This window comes from Pituophis catenifer, unplaced genomic scaffold (genome assembly GCF_029215685.1).
Source record: "Pituophis catenifer annectens isolate HBS135680 unplaced genomic scaffold, rPitCat1.0.hap2 SCAF_10, whole genome shotgun sequence".
Lineage (NCBI taxonomy): Eukaryota > Metazoa > Chordata > Lepidosauria > Squamata > Colubridae > Pituophis > Pituophis catenifer.
The window spans coordinates 9,918,193-9,944,350 of record NW_027256890.1 but is presented as its reverse complement, the minus strand read 5'-3'; the positions used below and the strand labels follow the sequence as shown (position 1 = coordinate 9,944,350).

At 43.3% G+C, this 26,158-nt stretch overlaps 3 protein-coding genes across 6 annotated transcripts in view; 1 reads left to right on the top strand and 2 right to left on the bottom strand.

Moving 5' to 3' along the window:
* CLTCL1 (clathrin heavy chain like 1) overlaps nucleotides 1–467 on the bottom strand; it is a 63,859-nt gene extending 63,392 nt beyond the window's left edge. The window contains exon 1 of the mRNA XM_070951318.1: nucleotides 422–467. Coding sequence (XP_070807419.1) covers nucleotides 422–430 — 9 coding nt within the window. The 5' untranslated portion in view covers nucleotides 431–467. The remainder of the gene's footprint in view (nucleotides 1–421) is intronic.
* Nucleotides 468–7,138: 6,671 nt separating this feature from the next.
* SNAP29 (synaptosome associated protein 29) lies at nucleotides 7,139–18,339 on the bottom strand. 3 transcript variants are annotated; one of them, XM_070950778.1, is made up of 6 exons: nucleotides 18,159–18,339; nucleotides 13,577–13,935; nucleotides 12,891–13,087; nucleotides 11,233–11,318; nucleotides 10,074–10,178; nucleotides 7,139–8,709 (listed from the first exon to the last, which is right to left on the bottom strand). In XM_070950778.1, exons 2-6 carry the CDS (start codon nucleotides 13,796–13,798, stop codon nucleotides 8,549–8,551), a joined length of 771 nt encoding a protein of 256 aa, XP_070806879.1. In that variant the 5' UTR covers nucleotides 13,799–13,935; nucleotides 18,159–18,339; the 3' UTR covers nucleotides 7,139–8,548. The 3 variants fall into 3 exon arrangements, with proteins under 3 accessions (XP_070806879.1, XP_070806881.1, XP_070806880.1); XM_070950780.1 differs by having other exon boundaries at nucleotides 18,232–18,339; XM_070950779.1 differs by lacking the exon at nucleotides 18,159–18,339 and adding an exon at nucleotides 14,703–14,781.
* A 275-nt stretch (nucleotides 18,340–18,614) lies between these two features.
* PI4KA (phosphatidylinositol 4-kinase alpha) overlaps nucleotides 18,615–26,158 on the top strand; it is a 100,839-nt gene continuing 93,295 nt past the window's right edge. Inside the window, exons 1-4 of one of the 2 annotated variants that reach the window (XM_070951534.1) lie at nucleotides 18,615–18,782; nucleotides 22,480–22,596; nucleotides 23,103–23,196; nucleotides 24,227–24,315. In XM_070951534.1, coding sequence (XP_070807635.1) covers nucleotides 18,615–18,782; nucleotides 22,480–22,596; nucleotides 23,103–23,196; nucleotides 24,227–24,315 — 468 coding nt within the window. The remainder of the gene's footprint in view (nucleotides 18,783–22,479; nucleotides 22,597–23,102; nucleotides 23,197–24,226; nucleotides 24,316–26,158) is intronic. The other variant, XM_070951535.1, reaches the window with a different exon arrangement.

Below are 26,158 nucleotides of genomic sequence, written 5' to 3'. Positions count from 1 at the left end.
TACAGTGTCATGTATGAAAACACCCAAAAACAAGGGTTCTTCAGCAAACCGCTGTTAGGTCTGCCAATGCCACGGGAGACATGTGGGGACTGAAATAGGCAGCATCGCATCCTCTGTGTCTTTTGTGAACGCATCAATCGGCTCTAAAATAAATATTTGGGAAACGTGTGTTATTTACCCGTAGTGGAGCGAAGCGCTGCTGTGGCGGTATGCCAACAACTATCACACATGATTGACCTCGGGATTGCATTCACTTATCTTACTGCTACGTGGGTGGATGGTTTGTGTTTTGTTGGCTGTGGGTTCGCAGTCGGCAACCACAACGGGGATTGGCAACTCGGCTGCCGAGCGAAGCCGTGGCTAAGTGAAACCACAACTGTGGTTTAGATTTGACTTCAGGTTTGCGAGTTCTGGTCCCCACCTTATGCATGAGAGCCGGCTGGGTGACTTTGGGCCGATCATCGGGAGACGGCGAGTTCCAGTCCCACCGTAGGCATGAAAATCGATGGGATGACTTTAGGCCAGTTCTTTCCTCTCAATCAAGCCTTCCTCACAGGGTTGTTGTGGAGAAAATACGAGGAAGGAGTATTAGATGTGTTCACCGTCTGGAGTTTATACAAATAATAAAGGCGGGATATCAATAAGTAACCTACCTTCTCTCTTACCTAAAAATATTTATCCAGCCATTCTCTTCTCTTACCCACTCCATCTATCCATCTCTATCTACTCTTCTCTATCCATCTCTTTCTTAACTATCCATGTCTATCTAATTTGTCTCTCTCCATCCCTTTTCTTATCTATCCGTTTTCTTATTTATCCGTATCTCCTTCTCGTCCTCTTTCTGACCTATTCGCCCACCTATCTATCCATCTCTTTTCTTACCTACTCCATCTATCCACATCTCTAATCTTATCTATCCATCTTTAACTATCTATCCATGTCTATCTCTCCCTCCATACCTTATCTATCAATTTTTATTTATTTTTATGTTATTTTATATCTATCTATATCTATCTATCATGTCCATCATGTCTCTATCATCTATCTGTCTCTATCATGCCTGTCTATATCATGTCTATCATGTCTCTATCATGCCTCTATCATCTACCTATCATGTTTATCTATCTATCCATCATGTCTCTATCATGTCTCTGTCTCTATGCCTGTCTATATCATGTCTATCATCTATGTCTCTATCATGCCTCTATCATCTACCTATCATGTTTATCTATCTATTAGTCCATCATGTCTCTATCATCTGTTTCTATCATGTCTATCATGTCTGTCTCTATCATGCCTGTCTATCATCTGTCTCTACCTATCATGTTTATCTATCTATCTATCTATCTATCTGTCTGTCTGTCTGTCTGTCTGTCTGTCTATCTATCTATCTATCTATCATCTACCTATGTCTCTATCTGTCTCTATATATCAATCATGTCTCTATCATGTCTATCTGTCTCTATCATGTGTCTCTATTTGGTCTCTATCATCTACCTCTATCATGTCTATCATCTATCTATATCATGTCTCTCTCTTCTATCTCTATCTAGTCTCTATCATCTATCTTTATCTCTAGTCTCTATCATGTCTCTATCATCTATCATGTCTCTATCATCTATCTATCTATCTATCTATCTATCTATCTATCTATCTATCTAGTTATCTATCTATCTATCTCTTCCTCTTTCTGTCCTACTCCATATCGATATCTATCCATCTATCTAACCTAGGAACGAAGCCCCTTGCTCAGATGCTGGCCACCATCCGAGTTGTTTTCGACAGAGAAGCTCCTCGCCATGCCTTCTGCCAGGTTACCCAGAGGACACAGTCCCTCATTTGAGCATTCCTCCCCCCTTTCACTACCACCACTTCCCTTTCTTTCAATGGGCCATTGATGCAGAGGAACCGTTTGCGGTTTGGAGGCCCCCCCCCCCGGTTTAAAAGGGCACGGACGGCTGCCAACTCCGTCTCCATGGCCCCGGCTCTTGGGAAAAGTTGCAAGCGCATCGTCACATTGTGGCCCGGGCGTGCACGCAAACTATATTTTTGTGGCCTAGTTAGCTTGGCAGATGGGAAAGAGCGCCAACCCACCAGCTCTTTCAAAGCAACAGCTGCGAAGGAAACAGCAGTGACTTCATCCAACGGTTTGGGGGTATTTATTTATTTAAGTGTAAAGCAATGCAGGGCCTGGTGTCAAATCCTGCTATCACCCACACCAATTCTAGAAAGAGGGCAGAGAAGAGCAACCAGGATGATTAAGGGACTGGAGGCTAAAACATATGAAGAACGTTTGCAGGAACTGGGTATGTCTAGTCATGAAAAGAAGGACCAGGGGAGACATGATAGCAGTCTTCCAATATCTCAGGGGCTGCCCCAAAGAAGAGGGAGTCAAGCTATTCTCCAAAGCACCTGAAGGCAGGACAAGAAGCAATGGATGGAAACTCATCAAGGAGAGAAGCAACTTAGAACTAAGGAGGAATTTCCCGAGAGTTAGAACAATTAATCAGCGGAACAACTTGCCTCCAGAAGTTGTGAATGCTCCAACACTGGAAGTTTTTAAGAAGAGGTTGGACAATCATTTGTCTGAAGTGGTGTCCTGTCTAAGCAGGGGGTTGGACTAGAAGACCTCCAAGGTCCCTTCCCGCTCTCTTATTCTATTCTATTCTGCATTCTATTCCATTCCATATTTTCTATTCTATTCCTTATTTCTATTCTATTCTATTCTATTCTATTCTATTCTATTCTATTCTATTCCCTTTCCATTATTCTATTCTATTCTATTCTATTCTATTCTATTCTATTCTATTCTATTCTATTCTATTTATTCTATTCTATTCCTATTCTGTTCTAATTCTATTCTATTCTATTCCTTATTTCTATTCCATTCCATTCCATATTTTCTGTTGTTCTGTTCTGTTCTGTTCTGTTCTGTTCTGTTCTGTTCTGTTCTATTCTATTCTATTCTATTCTATTCTATTCTATTCTATTCTATTCTATTCTATTCTATTCTTCTATTCATTCGTGATACACAAAATTGGGGATCTATAGGTAGTTGTTGACTTACAACCGTTCACTTAGTGACTATTAGAAGGGCACTGGAAAAAAAGGGACTGATGATTGGGGTTCTCCCCCCCCACACACACACACACTGAGGACTGTTGCAGCCTCTCCGTTGTCACGTGATTGAAATTCCGACGTTTGGCAACTCGGCATGCATTTGTCCAGCGAAGTCAATGGGGAAGCTAGATTCACTTAACAACCGTTTTTAACAACTGCCGCGATTCGCTTAGCAAACTGTGGCAAAACAGGTCGTAAAACGAGGCAAAATTCACTCGAACCCATGGTCTTCACCAGCAGAGACGTAGGGCTCCATTGTGGTCATAAGTCACGGACGATCTGTATGTTGCTCGTGTTACTGCCAAGTCCTCTAATGGAACGCGCGAGCCAGGATCCAACTGCAGTCATCCTGGACTCTTGCTATATAAATAGACGTGCAGCTCAGATGATAGAAGCAGAATTAAGAGCCCACCCCAACATCTGTCAGCGTGGGTCATTTGAAGTGCAATTCGAGACTTCTTAGGGTTATTCTCTTTCTTCCAATTTCCTTGCAGATTTCACAACCCATCTATTTTCTTTTGACCGTGACTGTTTTTTTTTTTTTTAAGTATCCGTTGACTGGATGGAATCCAGGAACCCAGTAAAATAATCGAGAAATCTGTATTTTCTGGTGGAGTTGATTTTGTGTCATAATATTGCCTTTGATTTTAATTTTTTTAGGTAGGGGCGCCCAGATTTATACAATCTGCTTTCATGGAACCGATTTTTTTTCAGTTAAGAGCGAATAAATCAAGTTCTTGTATTCTTCACCACGTCAAATTGCTGCAGTTATCAAGCAACTATTAACAATAGCAATAGCACTTAGACTTATATACCGCTTCACAGTGCTTTACTGCCCTCTCTAAGCTACAGAGGTTTACAGAGTTATAGAGGTTACAGGTTTACAGAGTTAGCACATTGCCCCCAACAATCTGGGTCCTCATTTTACCCACCTCGGAAGGATGGGAAGGCTGAGTCAACCCTGAGCCTGGAGAGATTCGATCTGCCAAACTGCTGGCAGCCGGTGAACAGCAGAAGTAGCCTGCAGTACTGCACTCTAACCACTGCGCCACTGCGGCTCTTATGACTATTCATAAATAAAAGTTTCTTGTTGTGACCATTTAGCACATTAAGCGAAAAAGCTCAGTTCAGATAGCGCTATTTACATGCTCCGATATATGCTGGATTTTTAAGGCACCAGGCCAATCAAAAACTAGGAGGCTGTGAGTTCTAGTTCCGCCTTAGCCATGAATGTCAGCTGGATGACTTGGGAGCCAAATCACCAGGAGATTGTGAGTTCTAGTCCCACCTTAGGCATGAAACCCAGCTAAGTGACTTTGAGTCGGTCCATCCCTCTCGATCCAAGTCATCTCATAGGGCTGTTGTGGGAAAAATAGGAGATGAAATATGAAGTATTTTTCCTACCTTGAGTATTTTATAAAGTATTAAAGGCAGGGCAACAATAAATAAATCAGAAGCCAGCATCTTGAGTCTATGCAGATTACTTAAACAAGCTTACATTTTAGTATTCATGAGTCAAAATTTGGTCTGATTAAGCTGTCAATATTCTAGATGAATCTATACCAATCCGGTGGCCTCCAAATATACTGAAACTACAATTCCCAGAATAACTAACTTTGGTTAATAAGGAAATGCAAATAAGCCAATAATTTATTTTTGGCTACAGTGGAAGCCAAAACAAGTTAAGTAATAGGTGTACTTAATATTTCTAACTGCATTTTGAATCATCAACATTATTAAAAAAAAGATCAAGATTGAGAACCATTTTTATTGACAATTGGACAATTCTACAGGCCATTCAACATAGTTCAAAAATTCAACACTCTATAGCCGTGATGGCGAACCTATAGCCCGCATGCCAAAAGTGGCATGCAGAGCCATCTCTCCGAGCACGCCAGCCGTTGCCTGTTGCTCTTCTGGATTCTGTTTTCTTCTGGAAACCGGAAGAGCAGCTCCCTGGCACACGTGCGTGCCAGAAACCAGAAGACCAGGCGACCAGGCATGTACATGCTGGAAACCGGAAGCTCAGCTTCCCGACGCACGCATGTGCGCCAGGCAGCTGCTCGACTGGTTTCCTGCACTCCCCCGTGTGCACGCGCTCGCTCCCATTTAGGCACTTAGTGCCGAAAAGGTTTGCCAACACTGCTCTATAGCGATGCCATCACACCGTGAAAAATAAAGAAACAGCTACATATAAATCTTTTTCACACCCTTGAGAGAACTCGGAGAAGAGCTGATTACAAGAATAAAAATATTTGGTTAGAGAAAGACAAATTCCCTCTGCAAAAATCTGTTCGGTCTAGTTAGGAAAAAATGCCAAATGCCTGAAGAAATGATAAAGACTCAGTAAATTGACTTGCCTAAAGTAAATTGACTATTTAAAACTACTCGGTTTTCATTTACTGAGCTACATTTTCCAAGGAAGGAACTCATCATTTTTGGAGGCCTCCTAATCAATTGTCTGCAATTCTCAAGCCTCATTATTCTAGGTAATGGGAAATTAACCCCCAATGAAGCTTGCAAGAAATCAATCACTTTTGGGAGAAAAAAAAATTAAATACGCAGAGAGAGGTATACAACCCCACCCCACCTCCTCAAGATTTCAATCCTGTCTAAATTCAAATATTGTTCAAGAAGGGGAAACAGATCTGTTTTGCTTGCTGTGGAATTCTACCAATGCAAAACAATTTTTGTCCCATCCTGGTCTCATGCCCATCTTGTATTTGCTCTCTGCTGATAAGACTCTGCATCATAGCAGGTGGGTATGAACCATAAAGATATATTTAATTTAGAAAGTTAGCCCATCAAAGAGCTCAATAAAGTGCATGCCCCAATACTTGGTTCAAGCTGACTTTCTCAATTAGGTAAGACAGAAGTGCGTGGAGATGACATCAGAAAGAAGAGGCATATTGAAATCATGTTTAAGGTGTAGCTAACATAAGCGTGAAAGTTACAGTGGGGATTATTTTGCCTAAAGCAAAAGCAACACAAATGAAAAATACCTTCTTTGCTTCTTGGCAACCGCCCCAAGCAACTCTTAAGAAATCCCAAAATCCTTTAATTATCACAATCCTTGATATTTTCAAAAACATTGCATCCCCACCAGTGGGCAAAGGGTTTAAAACAGAGCACCAGGGTGCCTTCCCAAAGTTTCTCCATGAAAAGCTGCTTTCCTAGAAAAACACGAGAAGCGAGTATCTTCGCTATTTCAGCCAAATGGATCATCCACAGCTATTTTTTCATGTGCACCTCAAAACTTTTATGTGGTCTTGTTTATTAAAACATTTTAAGGTTTAAATTAGCTCCACGGGAAGGGAACAAGGAGAATAGGATAAATGTGTTCTCTTCCCCTAGTTGAATGTAATATTTCAATGTTAAAACCATCAGCGTGCAAATCAACTTACTTTATGTGTGGCCAGAAGTTGAAAATAACATTTAACACAGCACAGTACTTAAACAAAATGGTTTGGTTGAGATCTGTGTACATGGGACCGATTGGGGTAGATTGGGTGACATTGAAATATAATTGTATGTCATTTTACTCTATTTTATATATTTATGTATCAGATTATATTGTATCTTATTCTACTATTGTATTTTACCCTTCTTTTATTTTAAATTGTTTGTATAAGATTTTATTGGTTATGTGTGTTTTGCACCTTGTGCTTTGATATGGCCTATAGGCTAATCAATAAAGCTAAATGAACAAGATCCGGAGGAAGGAATAATCTCAACTAGAAAAACTGCCTTCACTGTGCCCAAATAAAATGCTTTGACGGAAGGCAAAAGTATTTCTCACGATTGTGGCAGTGTTATTAGCTGTTTAAATTTTATCTTGGCTTACAAACAGAAGTGGATTAAAGAACTACGATAATTATTTGATGTGCTTAGGCATTGCCATAATTGGCTTCTGCCAAACTACCAAGGAATTAGGAATTAAAGCCAAAGTCAATTTGAAGAGATATCGACATAGAAATGCCCAAGATTCCAGCTGGTATCTAATAAATAGCAACACGGGGGAGAAACAATTGTTTTAATGAATGCCGTTTCCAAAATTCCTCACTGTAATGATTTACTGAAGACACACTTACAAGAAAATTGGTATAGACAGATTATGTAGAATTTAACACACTCACACAAAAGAGAAGTGACATTCCAGGAATAAAATATCACCCATAAGGACAAAGACTATTTTCAGGAATGGACCTTTCATTCATCAGGGAAGAAAGACGCAAATCAAACAATCACAAGTTCACCTGGGCACAGATGCACGAGACAAGATCTCACGGGTGAAATTTAACTGTGTTGAAAGGGGTCCATTGGAATCAGTTGAGTGGAAATTTAGAGTGCCTCCCCCGTGTAGTTTCTTCTCCAATATTATTTTTAAAATAGACCTGGAGCAGTAACGGCCTTGTACAAGATATTGAGTCAACAAGGCTCAACAGCTACAGGCCAGAGAAGCGTTGCTGAGAGAAAACCACAAAAGGCATTATTTTGCATTGAAGCATTCCTACCCAAAGTAGCATCCTGAAGCTTTTAAGTCTTGGAGACATGCCTTCATCTAAATCTTTTTTTTTTTCTTTCTGAGTTTGGGTTTAATTGTACTGGCACAAATCAAGTAGGTAAGTACTTTGGTATGTTTGGACACAAACATACCAACCCCCACAATGACTGCTTCAAGTCAAAGTTTATGCCAGTCAAAGACCGGAGCAAGTTAAAAGGAATATCCCGTTAAAAATTCTAGATTGGATGCCAAGTTGTGATTCTTAATATAGATCTGTTATTATTTTGTTCTAGAATTTTAATATAGATTAAATATAGATTTGTTGTTATTTCATTCTAGAATTTTTAACGGGATATTCCTCAAGTGTTTTTAACTTGCTCTGGTCTTTGACTGTAATAAACATTGAGTTGATAATGACTGCTTTATTGGTGTAGCTTAAGTTTGGAGTCAGGGTGAGGTTTTCATTGCATGCACCAGAAGCATCTTGTCACAACCCAGCTTTGAAATGTACGGTGAACTTTCCACTTATACTGTTGTTCAACTATATGTAGCTAGCCTTTTATAAAAATGTATACATGCGCAGCAAGTGAAGGAGGCAATGCACGTACCTGCTACAATTAAGGCGAAAGGAATACCGAAAGGCAGGATGTAATCGTCTTTTCCAATCATTGTCCAGAATTGAGATGTTTCCTCCAAAATCAGAAGTTCCAGCAGCACTTCAGAGTGCTTTTATGAATTACACGCGAAAGAAAGTAGCTCAGATTGCACTTAAGACTATTCACACTTTTAATCACACAGCAAGATGGACTAGCAACCTCTTTTCTCTAGCACTTTCCCAATGCAGCTGGGGCAAGAAAAGGCCCCCCAGCTGCATAAAATATATTGAGTTTATAAACATGAGGTGAGAGACGCCCCAGGATTCCTTTAAAGCTCCTCCTTGATTCGCTTGTCTGTGCTTTTGATGTTGATGTCCAAGGTATCCACTTTCCCGGTGAGGCGATTCAGGATCTCATCCTGATCATCTATTTCGGTTTGCAAGCCAAGAGCGAGATTTTTCAGTCGGCCCAGCCCGGTGGACATATCATCTGCAAAGATCACACACACACACACACACAAAAGCGTAACATTAGCAACACAAAAGGTAGACAAACACAGAGGTGTTTGTGAGACAGTTTGTATCCAAGACTATTCAGGAGGTTCCCTTGGTTAAATTAAAAGAGGATTTGAGGATTTGACCCAGCGGGGCGAATTTCACCCCTGCATTAAGCCAAAATGGGGTGTTTCAGGTTTCAGCTATTTGCACTGTGTAACTGTAACTACTGGGATCAGTAAACCATCACATTGCAAGTCAGGTCATTGTGGGTTGCTCAAGAAACATGCTTAATATTAACTATGGTTTGTGCAAAGTATTAACTTGATTTTCCTAAATATTGTCTGCTGGGAAAGACAATAATGCTAGTAGCTTTGTCCCAATTCCTCCTCTGCTAGGAAATAGGAACAAGACTAGGGGTGGGCTGTTGGGAGTTCGCAGCGGTTCGGGAGAACCTCTAGCTAAGATTCGGTGCAGTTTGGAGAATCCCCAAATCCCACTCCTGGCTGGCTGGCCCCGCCCACCCTGCCTTGCCCCTCCCAGGAGTCCCCAAGCAGCCCGTTTTGGATGCAGGTTAAGTGCAGGGCGCGTGTGGAGGCTTGGGGAGGACAAACAACGGGCCTACCAGAAATTCAGGAAGGCTGTAAACAGTCACGTTTACGGCCTCCGGAGGGCCTCCGGAACCTGGGGAGGCCGTTTTCGCCCTCCCAGAGGCTCGAGGAAAGCCTCTGGAGCCTGGGGAGGGGAAAAATGCCCCCCACCGTGATGCAGGAGGTCGACTAGGCCACCCCCACCATGGCCACGTCCACCCAGCAAGGGGCAGAGAACCCCTTGCTAAAATTTTTGAAGCCCACCCTTGAACAAGACCATTCTCTTCTTAAAAGAAGATGCTCAGAAGTCTAGAAGGCTTAATACAGGTGATCCTCAACTTACAACCATTTGATTAGGGACCGTTCGAAGTTACAATGGCACTGAAAAAAAAGTGACCCATGACCAATTTTCACACTTAACAATCGTTGCAGCGTCCCCATGGTCATGGGATCAAAATTCAGATGCTTGGCAACTGGGATGTGTTTATAACATACGTGCAGCATTCCAAGGTCATGTGATCCCCTTTTTTGCGACCTTCTGACAGGCAAAGTGAACAGGGAAGCCGGGTTCACTTTACAACCCTGTTACTACTACCTTAACAACTGCAGTGATCCACTTAACAAACGTGGCAAGAAAGGTCCTAAAGTTGGGCAAAACTCACTTAGCAGTGTTGTTTTAGCAATAATGGAAATTTGGGGCTCAGTTGTGATCATAAGACAAGCAAACAACTAAGATTAACACTGGGGAACACGGGCTATCGTGACTCACCTAAGTTGCTATCAATTTTCTGGTGGTAAGTACGGAGGTGCTGGTTCCTGGGGTAATGATCAGACTGGGATGTGTTGTTTGAACTACTTCCACTGGAACTGAAGTCTGGAAAGGAAGAAGAAAATGACAGTTCTTTAGACACCCAGCTTAAGGTTCAAGGACGTCCCTTTTAAAAACTAAGTCATATCCAAGGGCCTAGCTTGTATGAGACTAGCATGCATTCCCCTCCAAATTAAGCAAGGTTATTTTCTGACTTACCGCATTTTTTGGACTATAAAACGCACCGGTGTATAAGACGCACCAAGATTTCAAAGAGGTAAGCAAGAAAAAAAAAGAAGTTTTTGCCCTCCCCGGCCCACAGGAGCACTCTGCAAGCCTCCCGAACCCTCTGCGCGCCCCGTTTTTCACAAAAATGGGCAAAAAACGGCCCATTTTCCCCCCGTTTTTGCGAAAAATGACACACGCAGAGAGTTTGGGAGGCCTGCAGTGTGTTCCTGGAGCCTCATTTTTTTGTCCATTTTTGCAAAAAAATGGGCAAAAAATGGGCCTGTTTTTCGTAAAAATGAAACCAGCAGGGCGGGGCTTCAGGAGGCCAAAAATAGCTGTATTCGGTGTATAAGACGCACCAACATTTCCACCCTCTTTTGGGGGGGGGAAATGTGCATGCTTATACTCTGGAAAATATGGTAGCCACTGATGCGGTGGCTCAGTGGCTAAGAAGCTGAGCTTGTCGATGGAAAGGTCGGCAGTTCAGTGGTTCGAATCCCTAGTGCCACGTAAGGGGGTGAGCTCCCATTACTTGTCCCAGCTTCTGCCAACCTAGCAGTTCAAAAGCACGTAAAAAACCAATGCAAGTAGAAAAATAAGGACCACCTTTGGTGGGAAGGGAACAGCATTCCGTGCGCCTTTGGCATTGAGTCATGCCGGCCACATGACCACAGAGACGTCTTTGGACAGCGCTGGTTCTTCAGCTTTGAAATGGAGATAAGCACCGTCCCCTAGAGTCGGGAATGACTAGCACATACGTGCAAGGGGAACCTTTACCTTTTACCTTATTTTCAGATTAATAAACACAGGCAGTCTTGTACTGCTGCCCAAAATAACGTTGACCATGTTCAAGTTGTATAAAATGCAGAGAACCAAACAAGATCAAGCAAACCTGAGTTGTCCAACTTCCGTAAATTGGGATGCGTCTCCTGGTACTTGGACTCCTGCTCTTTGCTGACGGATAACGCTTCTTTTAATCTAGACAGAGGGCAAAAAAGGGAATTTCCCACATTCAGCATTTTCAGCTCCACTTGCTTCCCAACAGAAATAAGCTTTGTGTTATCAATGTCTCTCAACCTTGGTAACTTTAAGGGTGTGTGGACTTTAAGCTGGCTGTGGAATTCTGGGAGTTGGAGTCCACCTATCTCAAAGTTGCCAAGGTAGAGAAACACAGTTAGAAAAAACAAATTTCCCCTATCTGCTATATTTCCGTATTAAACGTTTTATTTACTGTGGGTATGGTTAAAGCAGCCGCTCAGGCTGAGAACATCCTCTTGGGTTTAACCACAAACCCACAGATAATTATTGGAAAGTCTGCACACTGAAGATGGCTGTTTTATTTTCTCACCCTCTTTCAGAAAGAAAGATCCCATATATCAGTCTGACATGTAGTGGTTAATGTGCTGGCGGAGAAACCTAGGCCTGCCTTTAGCACGAAAACCAACTGGGTGACTTTTCGGCAATCGCTAGGAGACTGTGACTTCTAGTCCCACCTTAGGTATGAAAGCTGGTTGGGTGACTTTCGGCCAATTGCTAGGAGACTGTGACTTCTAGTCCCACCTTAGGTATGAAAGCTGGTTGGGTGACTTTCGGCCAATCGCCAGGAGACTGGGAGTTCTAGTCCTACCTTAGGTATGAAAGCTGGTTGGATGACTTTCGGCCAATCGCCAGGAGACTGGGATTTCTAGTCCCACTTTAGGTATGAAAGCTGGTTGGGTGACTTTCGGCCAATCACCAGGAGACTGGGATTTCTAGTCCCACTTTAGGTATGAAAGCTGGTTGGATGACTTTCGGCCAATCGCTAGGAGACTGGGAGTTCTAGTCCCACTTTAGGTATGAAAGCTGTTGGGTGACTTTCGGCCAATTGCTAGGAGACTGGGAATTCTAGTCCCACTTTAGGTATGAAAGCTGGATGGGTGACTTTCGGCCAATCGCCAGGAGACTGGGAGTTCTAGTCCCACTTTAGGTATGAAAGCTGGTTGGGTGACTTTCGTCCAATCACCAGGAGACTGGGATTTCTAGTCCCACTTTAGGTATGAAAGCTGGTTGGGTGACTTTCGGCCAATCGCCAGGAGACTGGGAGTTCTAGTCCCACTTTAGGTATGAAAGCTGGTTGGGTGACTTTCGGCCAATCGCTAGGAGACTGGGAGTTCTAGTCCCACTTTAGCTATGAAAGCTGGATGGGTGACTTTCAGCCAATCGCCAGGAGACTGGAAGTTCTAGTCCCGCTTTAGGCATGTAACTTGACTGGGTGACTTTGTGTGAATCACCAGGAGACTGTGATTTCTAGTTCCACTTTAGAGCATGAAAGCCAGCTGGGTGACTTTGGGCCAGTCCTTCTCTCTCAGCCGAACCAACTTTACAGGATTATTTTCGTGGGGAAAGAGGAAGGAGTATTATGGTATCGTTTGCCACCTTGAATCATAAAAGTAATAAAGGTGGGATAAAACTCTTAACAATAAATTCAAGCCGAATGTCACTTGGGCATGGATGAACTCAGATGCCCATCCACTTCCTGCTTCCTTAGAAGAAAACCTCAATTTGTCTTACCTGTTGCTTCCTTGATATTCGGAGGCTCCATTCTGCTCAACTTTGAGGTCTTGCGGCTTGGCTTTGAAGTAATTGACGAAGCCCCCAAAGACGCTCTTAATGCTATTGATGTGTTTCTGACTCGTCTTTAAATCTTGTTCCATCTTATCCACCATGCGTTCAGAACGCTTCAGGACTTCCCCTTGCCGCACAAGTTCCTGCCAAAAGCAACATGGTGTTTCAAACAAAACAAAATAAATCAAACATACAAACTGGCAAAAGGGATGCTGGTATTTTTAATCCTCAATGAAACACATTTCATGCAAAAGGGACTGTGGCTTTCTTTTTGTTAAGCTAAAGCACTGGCAATATGAAATATAATTATTACCAATAGTTCACAATATTTGTAGCTCAGGATTGTTGAAGCATGGGGGTGGGGGTCGCTGGTACTCTCTGAGCTTGGTGATTTTCTTGCAGACGTTTCATTACCCAACTAGATATCATTAGTGCTAGAAGGGAGTGGGATTTGTGGAGTGGAGAAGGAGCGAGGAGGAGGAGGACTGTGGAATCCTTCTCTGAACTTGGTTTTCTTGCAAGTGTTTCATTAGCTAACCAGGTAACTGCGCCAGCCCTCTGATATTACCTTGTTCGCCTTACTTACATAGCATGCAAACGCTGAAAAATATGTTTTCGAGATTCTTGTTTACCTCTGATGCGGCGACTCCCACGTGTTCAGACTCATAAATGAGAGACAGTGACTTATTGGTGCTATCTAGAGTCGATTTCGAGAGCCTCATGACTTCCTGTTGTAAATATCTTTGTCTGTCTGGACCTTCTCTTGGAGGCTCATCTCCTTCGTTCCACTTGACCGGCTTGAAGTCATCCTCGTCATCGTCAAAAGGATTGCAACTTTTGGGGAAAGTCGACATCGCTGCAGCCCCCAAGTTCAGATGGCTTCTATCTATAATGTAGGTTTACAAGGACAGAATCAAGCGGTGTGTTGTTCAGACGAAGACGGAGTCCTTCGTGTAAAAGGATCGGTGGCGATGTGCTGAAGAGCCAAACTCTGCAAGAGAAACAAATTTTCATCACGAAACGTATTTACATTTAGTCATACAGATAGTCCTCGAATAAAACCATTCATTTAGAAACTATTTGAAGTTACAATGGCACTGAAAAAAGTGACTTATGACTATTGCAGCATTCCTATGGTCACATGATCAAAATTTGGGCACTTGGTGATCGGCATATATTTACTGATGGTTGCAGCATCCCAGAATCAGGTGGCCACCATGTGTAATCTTCCTAGCTGGCTTCTGACAAGCAAAGTCAATAGGGGAAGCCAGATTCACTTAACGACTGCAGTGATTTGCTTAACAACTGTGGCCAAAAAAGGTCATTAAATGGGGCAAAATTCATTTAACAACTGTTTGGCTGTTCACAACAGAAATGGTGGGCTCAATGGTGGTCGTAAATCGAGGACTATCTGTAAACCATCCAGTGTCACTTAGGCGAGTTGGGCGGTATAGAAATCTGATCAACTTAAACAGAGCATCCAATTGCTTGAATGCAGACTTCTGTGAAAACTTCCAAGGTGTTCTGCTCCAGCTACGGACCACAAAGAATGCAGCACACACAAAGTCCGTACAAACCTTAATTTAATAATTAAGGACTACTAATGAGCTTTGTTAGTAGTTGTTCAAACACAAGTACAGTTTAAATCTGTCTTTTTTGAACAAGGGCTGTTAATTTAACTTCATTAACAGCCGACAAGCGTCCAAGGAATAACAACTCAATTCTGAGACACAGTCTTTCAGATAACCGTAAGCTTACTGTGGTTGGCAGAATGCCCAGAAGCAATTTGCAGGAAAAATGACAAGAGAGAAGCAAGAGCCGATCAGACGTTTCTGGAGTCAATACGTGAAGGAATATGAACGAAGTTGTTTTCTGCAAATTGCCTCAGTCGTCGTCATTCCTTAAATAGGCTAGGGGAGTGGCCAATTAGCCCCAAGCCTTACTCTCAAGGAAACCTCCTCCTGAGGAGCCATTCCTGCCTTTTGGCAGCTCTGCACGCCTGTGCATTGAGAAAAGGCTCCTCCTCTTCTTCCTCTTCACTTATGGGAGCTTCTGGAGGTTCTGAAGGCCCTGGCTGAACCCCTGCCTCTGGCACCAAATCTTCTCCAGCCTCCTCATTGTCTGACTCGGGTGCCAGCTGCACAGGCTTCTGGTGAATCACCACACCAGCCTCCTCGCTGTCTGAATCAGCTATCAGCTGCACAGGCCACTGGCGGGCCACAACACAAGGACAGCAAACAATTAAAGGCATAGGGTAGTTGTGTTCCATCTATCTTCTAATTTGCCCAAAGAGAAATCGGTTATCCGGTTATGAAAAACAAAAAGCACAATTTCAGGAAATTCAAAGTGTACCAGCTGAGTCACAAGTCCTGCTGTTCTCTCTAACAGACAATTCACCTTTCCGGGCATCTTGAAACTGCTTTGTGGGCAGGTTTTTTTGCAACTAGTGTAGCCGAAGTCACCTTGGAAATAGAAAAAGTCAAATCCAATGCCATTCTTAGGGAAGGCCCAAGACATTCTGTTCTAGGCAGCCAAATAATCAGTTGCCTCTTATTGAATGAGTCAAGACCCAGAATATCTTAGTCAATAGATTGGCATCTAAAATAGGAAAAGAAAAAAAAACCCAGCGCAACAATAAAAAACAACCTATGAACAATTTACTGCCCGTTCACAATATCTCATTTTAGATCTCTCACTGAAATATAATATTTCAGTGACAAGTCTGAGTTTTCAGTCCCAACGCGAAGAAAGGTTTGTTGTTCAAAATTTGACATTTTCCCTACTCTTAAAGTTAACTGAAAAAAGCACAAGTTTTTTTTTACATAAGTAAACTATCATCAGAGCATATTGACAGAACCACACTTATACAGCTTAAAGCAGGCTCTTTTCCCATGAAAAATAACATCCCATTTTGCAAAGTTATCAACATTCCACATTTATTACCATTTCAATAAATAGTAAATGTTTTACTACTTAATGAAATAGTGAATACTATTGACCACAATCTACTAAACCTCTGTAGCAAGACACCAAATGACAAACACATGAGCACTTATTGACAGAGGAAGCCACATAATTCCTTGGAAGGACTGTGCATTTAATCATCAACTCTTTCAGAATAATTTAAGGAACTGGACAGTACCTTTCAGCAGTGTTTCAAGAATATATCTTGTTTATCTCCTTTGATTTTAATTGACTCAAAGTGACTTAATCTGACTTTCATATCTTTTCCCAGCTTGGATCGCTATCAATTCCTGCCCAGATTACAGAACCATCTTCTGTAACCCTTTTCCAACTGAGTTAGGGTTATAATTGCAGAACATCCGAAACAAAATATTCTTTTCATCTCTAAGGCAATGTCACTTCCGTAAAAGAAGCTTGTCCTCACTTCCCGAAACTATTTAACCTTGTTCCTGCTTCAAAGGGTATTTTTTAAAATACACAAACCCCAAAACAGTTGTTAATTTGACCCAATTCTACTATTATTTCAATTTATTGTTATTGCCAAGCCACGAGGCCAAACGTTTCCCCGAGGTGAGATCAGCCTTGACCTTTCTAGCATTAAGAAATCCCTGAAAACATGTTTTATTTTATTTTTTCCCCAAGCAGGCTTGGGGCTCTAAGAGAAAGGGGAAACCCACAAAAGTGTTATACAGTATTATATGTAGAATATTGATCTGTTTGCCTAATAATTTTTATTATTTTTTATAATATATATATTATATAATATCAAATTTATATTTCGCTGATAAAGAAATAAAGGGAGACTAGTATAGATCTATTTCAAGCTTTTTAGCTTTCATCAGCTAGCCATACCCTTACTCGGATTCGAACTTGGGCTTCCTGCATGTTAGGCAGTTGAATTAGCCTTCTGAGCCACAAGAAAAACACTTAGTAACACTTAATTACACTTATATATTATATTATATTATTATTATATTAATATTATATAATATAGCTTTTATTATTATAAAAGTTGAACACACACGTTAATAAAATTAATCATTACTATTGTATTAGTGTGGGTTTAACTTTTTTTCTTGATTTAACCACTTTATTGTATGCTGCCTAGAGTCACGTTCATGCGGTATAAACGGCCATATAAATATTATAAATAAAGATTATAAATAAATATCATAAACAAATGGCAGGTTCTTTCCTAAAGTGTTAAATACCTGTTTCCCCCCCCCCCCCAGCATTGAGAGATTAGATGACAGCATATTTGATTTATTTACTAAATCTTGGCTGGAGGCGACTGGAGCCAGATTTTTTTATTGTTTCTAATCTTTTATGTTTTAACCGGTTGAATTTTATAGCTTTTCAAATGATTTTATATGGGTTTTATATGGGTCTTCCCCAACTGAGTGATTTCCACTAAAAGTGGGACTACAGTGCCCATCATCTGCAGCTAATCTGGCCCAGGTAACCTGGCTATATATATATATATGTACAGTTAATATTTTGGGTTTCTTCCCGTGTAATTGTGAACATATCCCTAAAAGGGTAGAAGCGACGTTTTGACAGAAACTCATCTGCCATCATCAGGCTTATGTGAGGGGTCTTTTGCAGTAATATATATATTACTGTATATATATAAAATATATATATATAAATTTTTTGATTGGGATTAGCCCTGAATTGGCTGAGAAATGGGCAGCTATATAAAATGTTTTTAAACAAATGGGAACACAACACACCCGAAGGCAGCCAGGTTACCTGGGCCAGATTAGCTGCGGATGATGGGCACTGTAGTCCCACCTTTAGTGGAAATCACTCAGTTGGGGAAGACGCTAGTCAGTAATGGGGTCATTAAAACTTGGGACAACACCCCCCCCCCCCAATTCTCAACCTTCATTCTGTCAGGAAAGCCCATCCAGGAGGGGCTCTTGAGGTCATCTATCTCAGCCCAGCCTACCTCACGGGGCCGTTGTGAGGCCTCGCTCAGAGACACCCCCTCCCACTCCGAGAAGGGCCAAAGAAACAAAGTCTATACATTGGATAGAGCCACCATAACAGTAACAGAACTGGAAGGGACCCTGGAGGTCATCAAGTCCAGCCCCCTCCCTGCTCACGCAGGAGACCTGTACTAGGATAGGATTAAAATGTCTAATTTATTATTTTTTTTTAACAAATCCGCCCCACCCCCACCCCACTGGCAGGATAAACAAGCGCGACGCCACCTCAGCCGCCCCCTTACCCCTCAGCCCAGCCTACCTCGCAGGGGTGTTGTGGAACCTCACCTCCCCCCCCACCCCCGAAGCGCCAGAAAGGGGGGGGAAAGGCAGACCGTTGAAGAAAGCCAACGTCGTCGCCTTCTCCGAAGAGACAAAGCCGGCGATTAACCGCCCACCCGGGAGTTTTCCTCAGGCGCCACCCACAGGCTACTCGACCTCTGCCTCACTTCCGGTCACGGACAAGGCCGCCGGGTCGAACCATCCCGTGATTAGAGGGAGGGGGCGGAGCTACAGCTCTTGCGGAGGGGGCGGGGTTAACAAACAAAAAAAGGCTAGCGCGCCTGCGCCGGAGCCATCTCGGGGGCAGCTCTCGCGAGAAGAGCCGGCCGCCGCTCTCTCTCGTCCTTGCGTGAGGAGCGTGAGGGGCGTGGCCCGGCGTAAGGGGCGTGGCGTCTTGCTGAGGCGGCTTCTCTGTCTCCCCTCAGCTCCAACCAAGATGTCGGCGCTGGCCGTGGCGACCGCGGCGGCTGCCACCGCGGCCGCCGTCACCGCCGCGCGCTCCGAGAGGCAAGGCAGCCCGGCTTCGTCGCGGGGCTTCTACTTCAACACGGTGCTGTCGCTCGCCCGCTCGCTGGCCGTCCAGAGACCCGCCCCGCTCGAGAAGGTGCAGCCGGGGGGGGGGGGCGGCTGGGGCTGCGAGTGGGGGGGCTTCTCGGGGAAAAAGCAAGAGCTCATAAGGCAGCATTAGCAGCCAGGAGGAGGATAAAGAGGGCTGGCCGCGGAAAACTGATCAATCAATCGTAGAATTAAGAGCTGGAAAGGGACCTTGGAGGTCATCTAGTCCAGCCCCCCCCTTTGCCTCAAGCAGGGGATCCTAGACCACGTCAATCAATCAGTCAACCAATCAGTCAATCAGAATAGAACTGGGAGGGACCTTGGCAGGGCTTCTACTCCCATTGACCATTCCAATCAGTCAATCAATCAATCAGTAGAGCTGGGAGGGGCCTTGGAGGTCGTCTAGTCCAGCCCCCTTGCCTCAAGCAGGGGATCCTGCCTAGATCATTTCAATCAATCCATCAATCAGAATAGAACTGGGAGGGACCTTGGCAGGGCTTCTACTCCCATTGACCATTCCAATCAGTCAATCAACCAATCAGTAGAGTTGGGAGGGGCCTTGGAGGTCATCTAGTCCAGCCCCCTTGCCTCAAGCAGGGGATCCTAGACCATGTCAATCAATCAATCAATCAGAATAGAACTGGGAGGTACTTTGGCAGGGCTTCTACTCCATTGACCATTCCAATCAGTCAATCAATCAATCAGTAGGGCTGGAAAGGGACCTTGGAGGTTATCTAGTACAGCCCCCTTGCTCAAGCAGGAGATCCTAGACCATTTCAATCAATCAATCAATCAATCAATCAATCGAGCTGGGAGGGACCTTGGAGGTCATCTAGTCCAGCCCCCCCTAGAATCATTTCAGTCAATCAATCAGAGCTTGGAGGGACCTTGGAGCTGGGAGGGACCCCCTCCATTGACCATTCCAACCAATCAATCAATCAGAATAGAGCTGGGAGGGACCATGGAGGTCATCTAGTCCAGCCCCACCAGCTCCTGCTTGAGGAGACCCTAGAGTCATTTTAATCAATCAATCAGAATAGAACTGGGAGGGACCTTGGAGATCTTCTCCTCCATTGACCATTCCAATCAATCAGAATAGAAGGGACCTTGGAGGTCTTCTAGTCCAGCTTCCTTGCTCAAGCTGGAGACCCTGCCTAGACCGTTTCAGACAAGGGTCTGTCCAGTCTCTTCTGGAGGATTTTAAGGAGAGACTGGACAGCCACTTGTCTGAAATGGGGTCTCCTGCTTGAACAAGGGGGCCGGACTAGAAGACCTCCGAGGTCCCATCTATTCTAAAAGTTCAAAGAAGAGCAACTAAAACGATCAAAGGCCTGGAAGTTAAACCATATGAAGAACGGCTGCAGGTTTTGGGTCTGGCTAAGCTAGTCTAAAGAAAAGAAGAATTACGGGTGACAGGATAGCGGTGAACTTGAGTGAAAGTTCAGTGCTTTTCTTTGTCATATAATCCACCTGTTTGTCAGGTGATCACAAAGATTTACATAACCAGGTACGGCATTATTGGGAAATGCTTGTGCTCTAGCAAAATTACGCATGTGAATTGTGTTTACACTTTCTCTGGGCAATTAGAAATGTTTCTACCTGTTTAGTTTCAAAAACATTGTTCATTGTCTTTTTTTAAAAAAAGGAATTTTGTAATATCTTTTGGTCTCTGCAGTATATATATGTGTTCTCAAACCATTCAGCTCTTCTATTATTATTATTTTTTTTAATTTGGTAGACCTCCTTTTTGCTAGGATGATCTGTCCAGTCAATACAACTATAGTCAGTCATTGCTTCTTTCCGTTCTGGTGAATTTTCATTATTACCCAATGTAACCTTGTTGATGGTATCCTTACAATTTATATTGATCGTTTCCTAGTATGATTTGATTGCTTATTTGTTCCCTATGACTATCAAAGACAAATTCCTTGTGTGTCCAATCACACTTGGTCAAATTGAGAATTCTATTCTATTCTATGTAGGTGTAGCTTGGATTAAATCAGATTTATGTCTGAGTTGATGTGTTGAATGTTCTGCTTGGGAGTAAGCCGCCTAGATTATTGTGGAATTTTTTTTAAGTAATTAAGCACAGGATCAGCTTGTTAGATTAGAGCAGGTTTTTTTTTTCAAACTTGGTAGGTTTAAGATATGTGGACTTCAACTCCCAGAATTCCCCAACCAGCAATTCTGCAATCCACACAGTTTAAAATTGCCAACTTCGGAAAGCACTGGTTTAGAGAGATTCCTTCTAAACTTGGTGACTGGTTGTTTTGGTAAAAAGTGTATTCGCTGTTTCTTTTTCAGCATTGAATGATTGTTTTCTTTTAAGGTTGTAAAGTTGTAACTGCTAAAGGCACGAAGTCAAAATAAACTTTTGCCGGACTTCAATAAACATTTGCTAAAGTCAACTGCAGACAGTAAAAGAAAGCAAACTAAAAGAAAATGCACATATATGGTTATTGCAACCTGTTTTGTGTTCTTCCACACACACAATCGCAGATTTCGCTACAATTTTTCTGCACGCCAAATTATCTTCAGCTGGTTTGTCATTCATCTGTCTTTCTGCGGATTACGTAACCTAACCTACAAGTCAGGTTTTCATTTGAGACCATATTCAACCACTGTAATGATGTGGCTTTCGTTTCCACGTTCATAAGTTTTATTTTTTGGCTGATTATTATGATGTCTTCCTTACATATTTTGTTTTTAGGACTGTTTAGTAGGCAAAATGGGTAAGAATATTTCAATAATACAGAAAGATTTGTTCTGGTCCCTACCAGATTGCATGAACTCTATATGGCAGTGGCATTTAAGTGGGTTAGGCTATACCTCTATTGCAGAGGACTTCAAACTTGGCAGCTTTAAGACTTGTGGACTTCTCTATGCTGGCTGGAGAATTCTGGGAGTTGAAGTCCACAAGTCTTAAAGTTGCCAAAGTTTGAAGACCTCTGCTCTATTGAGTAGTCAGAGAGCAATGAAGAATTAAGAACAAAGGAGGGATAAATAAACACTAGTTACAGAAATACTGATTTCTGAAAAGTATCTCAAAGGGCAAACTTAGAGTGATGCGGTGGGCCTAGAGATGTAGCTCTCGCCTCACAATCAGGAGGCTGTGAGTTTGATCCTAGGAGAGGCAGATATTTCTCTCTCTGGGCACACTGAGAATAGAACTGCTGAACAAAACACTGCATTGGCGACAGGAAGGGCATCCGGCCAGTAAACACTCAGCTCATTCAGTTGCCAAAGACTCCACCCCGCAAGGGATTATGGGGTCATTAAAAGAAGAAGATGATCTCAAAGTGCGATCTTCTAAAGATTTACCTATTGAATTGCTTAGAGCTTGCATCTAACGTGTAGGATGGCACTGTACAATATGAGTATACTATACGTTTATACAAGTAGTCCTTGACATGACCACAAATTGACCCCCAAATTTCTGTTGCTAAGCAAGACATTTGGTGAGTTTTGTCCCATTTTACGACCTTCTGACAATCAAAGGCAATGGGGAAGCCAGAGTCATTCAACAAACATGTTACTAACTTAACATCTGCAGTGATTCACTTAACAAGTGTGGTAAGGAAGGTCGTAAAATGGGGCAAAACTCACTTACCAAAATGTCTTGCTTAGCCCCAGAAATTTGCAAACCTCACTTAAGGGCGGTCTCACTTAGCAACAGGAATTTTGGGCTCAGTTTTGGTTGTACTTTGAGGTTTACCTGTATATCCTCCCCTTTATTTCTCCCATAGGTCCAAAAACTTCTGTGCATGTGTCCCGTGGATATCCATGGGATTTTTCAGCTGGACGAGCGCCGCAGAGATGCCGTGATTGCACTGGGAATTTTTCTCATAGAATCTGACCTGCAGGTACCATTCCCCTTATTCACAAATCCATTTAAAAAAAAAAAAATTTACAACCGCTCCTTCCTCAGGTTCTCCAGGGCACGGCCACAAACTCAGTATACTGAAATAAAACTATTAAAACACCGTAATATCTCAGGTCTGCTAAATTTGTTTAGCCACGTTAATTTGTTTAAAACTTTCTCAAGCTGGGTGATTTTTAGATGTGTGGAACTTCAACTCCCAGAATTCCCTCTGCTGGCTGTAGAATTCTGGGAGTTGAAGTTCCTATGGTTGATAAACACTGGCCTAATTGGTTGGCTTGGATTGTTTCTTTTTGTGAAGCCCTTTTCTTTGTATTTTCTGCTCAATCTTATTAGCCGTGTGGTGCAGATTATTCTGATGATTCGTGCAGTGCGTTTGAGCTGAGCTTGGCCTCATTCTTAGAGTATCGAGATAACATTTTTCCCGCATGCATTCTGTTGTGGTTGTAACATTTATTTTTTTTTAAACAAAAGAATTTGTTCTTCCAGCACAAAGATTCACTCATCCCTTACCTTCTCCGGCTACTGAGGGGCCTTCCCAAAGTGCAATGGATTGAAGAAAGCAATTCGCGAAAAGGCCGAGGTGACTTTTTAAACTTTGGGGCATGTGGGGAGGCAGGGACGAGTTTAGCCAGATTTTAGGTTTAGGCCAGTATGTCTCAACCTTGGCAACATTATGATGCACATGTTCCGACTTAGGTTCCCTTAAAAAGCAGAGTCTTGGTCTCGGCAAAACCGCTTTTATTTACACGACTGTGAATTCCTTTCATTCACAGTCAGCAAGGCCTGTCCAAACAGTTTTTCAAAGGAATCACACCTTCTCTCGCTTGCCAAGTAACTTGTTTCCAACCGCAGTACAAGGCCAAACTTGGCACAGAGTCTCTTAGAGTCACGAACAGAACTTTCCACTCTTGAAACAAATGAACGAACGAATTATTTCCTGCAAAAGCCCCCTCCCCGTTCGCTCCTCTTTTGTTTCCTATGGGAGGGGCCAATCACCTCCAAGTTGTGGCTTTACTCCCACGTCGACCCTGCTTTCTGAGTTGCTCTTGTCTTCTGGCAGGCTCTGCGCATGCGCACACTGGGAATGGGCTCCAGCTGTTCCTCTGCCTCACTGCTGTCTAGCTCCCTCTCTGCCTCCGACGCAGAGCCCTCGTCTGAGTTTTCCCCAGCCCCCAAGACTGGCCTATTGTTCCTCCCCAACCTCCTCACTGTCCGACTCTGCTGCCAGCCCCCCTGGCTGCCAGCAGGCCACATCAGCATGGACTTCAACTCCCAGAGTTCCTCATGCTGGCTGGAGAATTCTGGGAGTTGAAGTCCACACCTCTTAAAAATCCCCAAGGTTGAGAAACATTGGCTTAGGCTAGACTACCTGATGTCAGCTTCTTAAATCTGGATTTGTGAGGCAAGGCACTAAGAAGAGGGATGAAGGTTTAGCACAGTGTTCACTTCCATGGCTCACTAATGAGATGGGAAGGGGGGGGGGAATAAATTTAATTAATAAATAAATTAAAAAGCTGGCTGATCCTCCCACGTCTTGGTCTAGGGTGGATCGCTGGCGTGCATTCACCTGGTTAATCTCAATCCTGTTCCATTAATTATCACACTTATAGGCACCCTTCCAGTCGCAGAAAACTTCAGCTTCTGTTTGGTGACCTTGCTATCCGATGTGGCCTACAGAGATGCGTCTTTAAGAGAGCAGGTAAGAGTGGTCCCCTGCCATTCAACGCATTGACTTCTTATTATTTTCTTCTATCATTTTAAAGTCCCAAAGGTGCTTTTTTTCAAGAGGCAACGGGACTTTCTGGTTTTTCTTTTGAAGACGTTTCGCTTCTCATCCAAGAAGCTTCTTCAGCTCTGACTGGATGGTGGGGGAATGGAAGGATTTACACTCCTTGCCGACAGCTGGTCATTTGCATCCTTTGAGAGAGTCATTGAGGCCGCTTGTCCTCAGGGTCACCTGAGTAGTGCAAATGGGTGTGGAACAGTGGTGAAATGTAAAATTGGTTACTACCGGTTCTGTGGGCGTGGCTTGGTGGGGGTGGTGGTAATGTGACTGGGTGGGCGTGGCCAACTTTTTTTTTTTTTTTTACTTTTAAAAGCATTTTTTCTGCCGAAGAGGTTGTAGAAAAAAGGCTTTTAAAAGTTTTTTTTTAAAAGCCTCTGATGATCACGCGTCTCAGCTGGGCATGGGGGGCGGGCAAGAATTTTTGCTACCGGTTCTCCGAACCGCCCGCTGCCATCGCTACCGGATCAGGTGATCCAGTCCAAACCGGGAGCATTTCACCCCTGGTATGGAACCTTCTTGAACACGAACTCATCCCCAACAGCCTGTGTCTGTATTCAACAATGAAGACACAGGGCTAAAAACATCCTGCAGAAAGCACAGCTCCACAACACAGTCCTTTCAGCAGTTCCAAGAAGGCTCCACACCCATTTGCACCACTCAGGTGACCCTGAGGACACAGACAAACCTCCAAGTGGCCTCAACGGACTTTCTAAAAGGATGCAAATGACCAGCTGTCTGCAAGGAGTATCAATCCTTCCATTCCCCATGTCAGAGGCAATCAGCCCCATTACCTTCCTGGGGTAATTGCCTGGATCGTGGCATTTTTCTTGTGTATACTTTTGAAAAATAAAACATCTTCTAATTAAACTAATATTTATTGTAAAGAAGAAAATAAAACATCTTACTGATCTAATTAGTTACATTTTGAAATAAAGTTTGTGCCAGCTGCTTCTCAGTGTGTGTGTGAAGGAATGTGGGTGGAGGACACATGCGCAGTTTAGCTTACTGATAACAATTCTTGGCAAGCTACGGAAAGTCTGATAGTCCAGAAATGAGAGCTCAGCTGGTAAATAAAAAAAAAACGCAGTGACACCCCACCATCTTCAGTCAGAGCTGAAGAAGCTTCTCGGATGAGAAGCGAAACGTCTTCAAAGAAAAAAACCCAGAACGTCCCGTTGCCTCTTGGAAAAAAAAGCACTTTCGGGACAACCATGACCTGGATGACTGAGAAGCTCCATAGATACCATTTTAAAGATTACACTGCAAATAGACCTTGCTTAATGACCACTCGTTCAGCATCTGTTCTGTTGTGGTCCGCCAGCAGCCCGCGGAGCTAGCAGCAGAGTCGGACAGTGAAGAGGCTGGGGAAGACCATGAGCCAGTCCTGGAGTCTGGGGAAGGCCCGGATGAGGGCTCTGCGTCGGAGGCAGAGATGGGGCCAGAGCCATCTGGGAGTGATGCGTGGACTCCGGAGCCTCCAGAGTCGGACAGCAGAGAGGCAAGGGGAATAGGAGGAGCCTGTTCCTAGTGCGCGCATGCGCAGAGCTGCCAGAAGGCAAGAGCAGCTAAAGCAAAAGGGATGACTTGGGAGTAAGGCCGAGAGATGATTGGTCCCTCCCATAAGGCTTAAAAGAGCAGCAAAGGCTCTTGGGCTCTTTGTAGGAAAGCAACATTGCTAAATCTGTTTTCCAGTTGGCGTCTCTTGTTTCTGAACTTTGTGGGGCTTTGCCAAGAAAGGCATTTGGCAGGGTGCCAA

Bases quoted from the DNA above. Each gene is read 5' to 3' on its own strand.
- SNAP29 (XM_070950778.1), bottom strand. From the start codon at position 13,798: ATGTCGACTTTCCCCAAAAGTTGCAATCCTTTTGACGATGACGAGGAT. The intron at 13,088-13,576 runs GTAAACAAGAAT...TGCTTTTGGCAG, and splicing joins TGGGAGTCGCCGCATCAGAG to GAACTTGTGCGGCAAGGGGA. The intron at 10,179-11,232 runs GTTTGCTTGATC...CTTCCTTTCCAG, and splicing joins ACGGAAGTTGGACAACTCAG to ACTTCAGTTCCAGTGGAAGT.